This window comes from Carlito syrichta, unplaced genomic scaffold (assembly GCF_000164805.1).
Source record: "Carlito syrichta isolate Samal-C Ts95f unplaced genomic scaffold, Tarsius_syrichta-2.0.1 Scaffold307214, whole genome shotgun sequence".
In the NCBI taxonomy this organism is placed as follows: Eukaryota; Metazoa; Chordata; class Mammalia; order Primates; family Tarsiidae; genus Carlito; species Carlito syrichta.
Window position 1 is genome coordinate 722,234 of NW_007251310.1, and position 4,030 is coordinate 726,263.

At 38.5% G+C, this 4,030-nt stretch overlaps 1 protein-coding gene across 2 annotated transcripts in view; it reads left to right on the plus strand.

The window, feature by feature from the left end:
- The first annotated feature begins 302 nt into the window (after nt 1-302).
- The window catches only part of MLH3 (mutL homolog 3), a 33,900-nt gene continuing 30,172 nt past the window's right edge, over nt 303-4,030 (plus strand). For both annotated transcript variants that reach the window (XM_008064161.2, XM_008064162.2), the window contains exon 1: nt 303-3,648. In XM_008064161.2, the coding sequence (XP_008062352.1) occupies nt 363-3,648 (3,286 nt within the window). In that variant the 5' untranslated portion in view covers nt 303-362. The remainder of the gene's footprint in view (nt 3,649-4,030) is intronic.

A 4,030-nucleotide genomic window follows, 5' to 3' on the forward strand; every position in this document is an offset into this window, starting at 1 on the left:
TTATGGTTCAACATCAAGTGTAATTATGATTTCACTGTAGAGCATGTGGGGCTTAGAAAGGAGCAATGAAAATTATGAAGTTATGAAAGCTTCTTTGGATGTTAAATCCAGTGCACCAGGCATGAGCTGTGTGATCTGCCTAGAGATCAGAGGTATAACTTTGTTTTGTTTCACAATTTGGTTTAGTAAGAGAGATTTCATTTACCTCAAATGCTATTTCTTCATAATGCTTGAGAGAAATGAGTAATGCTATGTAACTCTGAACCTTTGATTGTGTGCGTTTTTTTTCCTCTCATAGGCAATTATTTCTGGTCAGAGAGAGAAAAACCAGTGCCTGGCATTCTCACTAGCCTTCACCTGCCATGATCAAGTGCTTGCCAGCTGAAGTACAAGCCAAACTGCGTTCTGGTTTGGCCATAAGCTCGTTAGGCCAATGTGTTGAGGAACTTGCCCTCAACAGTGTTGATGCTGAAGCAAAATGTGTGGCTGTCAGGGTGAATATGGAAACCTTCCAAGTTCAAGTAATAGACAATGGATTTGGGATGGCAAGGGATGATGTAGACAAGGTGGGAAATCGTTATTTCACTAGTAAATGCAACTCTGTAGAGGACTTGGAGAATCCGAGGTTTTATGGTTTCCGAGGGGAGGCCTTGGCAAGTATAGCTGACATGGCCAGTGCTGTGGAGATTTCATCCAAGAAAAACAGGACAATGAAAACGTTTGTGAAACTGTTTCAGAATGGAAAAGCCCTGAAAGTTTGTGAAGCTGATTTGACTAGACCAAGTGCCGGAACAACAGTGACAGTGTATAACCTGTTTTACCAGCTGCCTGTAAGAAGGAAATGCATGGATCCTAGATTGGAGTTTGAGAAGGTTAGACAGAGGATAGATGCTCTCTCACTCATGCACCCTTCCATTTCTTTCTCTTTGAGAAATGATGTTTCTGGTTCCATGGTTCTTCAGCTCCCTAAAACCAAAGATGTATGTTCCCGTTTTTGTCAAATTTATGGACTAGGGAAGTCCCAGAAGTTAAGAGAAATAAATTTTAAATATAAGGAGTTTGAACTTATTGGCTATATCAGCTCTGAAGCACATTACAATAAGAATATGCAGTTTTTGTTTGTAAACAAAAGACTAGTGTTAAGGACAAAGTTGCATAAACTTATTGACTTTTTATTGAGGAAAGAAAGTATTATATGCAAGCCCAAGAGTAGCTCTGCCAGCAGGCACATGAGTGCAAGTCCTCGGCATCGGTCTACTCCAGAACTCCATGGTATATATGTGATCAACGTGCAGTGCCCGTTCTGTGAGTATGACGTGTGCATGGAGCCAGCCAAAACGCTGATTGAGTTTCAGAACTGGGATACCCTCTTGGTTTGCATTCAAGAAGGAGTGAAAATGTTTTTAAAGCAAGAAAAACTATTTGTGGAATTATCAGGCGAGGACCTTAAGGAATTTAGTGAAGATAATGATTTTAGTTTATTTGATACTACTCTTCAGAAGCATGTGACTTCCAACGAGAAGCATGACCAGGGTAATTTTCAGGAAGCATGTAATAATATTTTGGATTTCTGTGAGATGTTTAATTTGCAATCAAAAGCTGTGAAAAGAAAAACTACTTTAGAAAACATCAACACACAGAATTCTAGGAATTCAGAAGCTGTCAGAAAAAATACAAATGGTTCATTTTTGAACACTTTTGAATCAAATGGCCCAGACTATAGTAAAGGGACAGAGACATCTTTACAAAACAAAGCTAGCTCTTGCTCAAAGTCAAGGATGTTAGAACAAGAGACAGTTGAAGCATCAGAATCAGGAGAAAACGAGAAACCTAAAAAATCTTGCCTGGAACATAACTCTTCAGAAAATCCACATGGAACCCATTCAGAAATGTTCTCAAGTCCTTTTCACATACCACATCACTTTGAGGAGAGTGAGGAGTATCTAGAAATACAGAAAGCAAGTGCTGCTGTTAATAGCATGGCTGTCAACATCTTGAGAAAAAACAGAATTCAGAATCAACTAGAGAGAGTTAAAGATGCTACTGAAATGGGATGCCAGCCTCTGGCTTTTGAGACACCACCAGTGAAAGTACATAGTGCTCAGACAGAGAAAAGAAAAAGAGAACCTAGTAATTGTGGAAGAAGAAACGTTTTTAGTTATGGACAAGTTCAATTATGTTCCACTGGCTTTATAACTCATGTGGTACAGAATGAGAAAACTAAATCAACTGAAACAGAACATTCATTTGAAAATTATCCTCGACCAGGTCCCACAAGTGCCCAAGAAACATTTGGAAATAGAACACATCATTCAGTTGAAACTCCAAACATCAAAGATTTAACCAGCACTTTAAGTAAAGACTCTGCTCAAGTACCCAACAAAAAATTTTGCAGAACAAATATAAGTTATGGACTGGAGAATGAACCTATAGCAGCTTATAAAAATTTTACTGTATTTCAGGAGAGTAGTAAAAAATCACATACAGGTTGCACATTACCTGATACAACCTGCTCTGTGCCTTGGTATAGACATGTTTCAAGTGATGGCAAGAAAACAGATAAATTAATTTGTTCCTCCAAACCCATGGTCCGTAAGAAGCTAAGCTTGAGTTCACAACTAGGATCTTTGGAGAAGTTTAAGAGGCAATATGGTAAGGTTAAAAATCCTCTGGATATAGAAGTGGAGGGAAATAGTAATGAAGTTACTACCAATCTCAGTCCTCAGCTTGAACCTGACATTCTACTGAAAGACAAGAACTACTTAGACAACTCTGATATTTATGAAAACACTACTATGAAGCATAATGGTTCAAATGGTGGTTGTCAACCAGTAGGTCACATCCTTTACTCAGATAAGTTTTCATTCTTGAAGGACAAAGATTGTTTGGAACAACAGATGCCTTGTTTGGAAGAAAGTCCTCTAATTCTAAAGGAGTTACCTCACTTTAATAGGAAACCTTTGGATCTTGAGAAGTCACCTGGATCACTAGCCTCTAAATTGTCTAGACTGAAAGGTCCTGAAAAAGAGACTCAGTCAATGGAAGTGATGAGTCATTTTAATGAACTTCCAAATTCAGACTCCCAGAGCAAAGACAGTGGATTGTGCAGTGTATTAACACAAGATTTTTTAACATTATTTAAAAATGGACGTGAAAAAGCAGAGAATGGCATCATGCCAATGTCAGATCCTGTCTCACAGGATAATTCCTTTAATAAAGGTAGTGAAACACATTCTAACAGCGATACAGCAGAGAACTCTGTGGTACCAGAAACTCCTTTGGTATTACCCTATAATAATTCTGAAGTTAACAGTAAAGATTCTGGTAGTCTTACCAGAGCTTCAGAACCACAGATAAGAAGTCCTGGCTTTCCCAGTAGAATGTTGATGAATCAGGTAGAAGATTGCACAGGTGACCAAAGTGGAATTTGTGTTCAGAATGAGGACTCTAAAGCAAAAACTTGTTCCGAAAACGAGTCAGAGGCATGCTCTTTGCACTGGCAGCAGCATTTTGATGTAGACATGGGAAGAATGGTTTATATCAACAGAATGACTGGCCTTAGCACGTTTGTTGCGCCTACTGAGGACATTCAGACTGCGTGTGCCAAAGACCTGACAACTGTGGCTGTGGACGTTGTCCTTGAGAATGGTAAGTCCATAGTGTCACTTGCACAAGGTGCTTTTGAAGATAGGAAAAATGGGCAACAGTAAGATATTCAGTGTTCACAGAGATAGTCTCAACAGATAAATCATTTTGAAGACCACTTATAAATCTTATGTTCTGTCTTCTGTTTTATGAAGATTCTTTAGGTCCAACACTATTTAAATATAGAAATTTTGTGAAAGACTGATATAGGATGTAAGTGTCTGGGTGTATGTGTGTATAAGAGAGAGAGAGCCAGATCACCAAATTGTAATGAAAATGTCACTAATGTCACTAATAGTAGCTGATTCACAGTACTTTCCTACCTTGCTTCCTCCTTCCTCCCAATACACAACTCTCCTAGGAATTTTTTTTTTTTTTTTTTTGA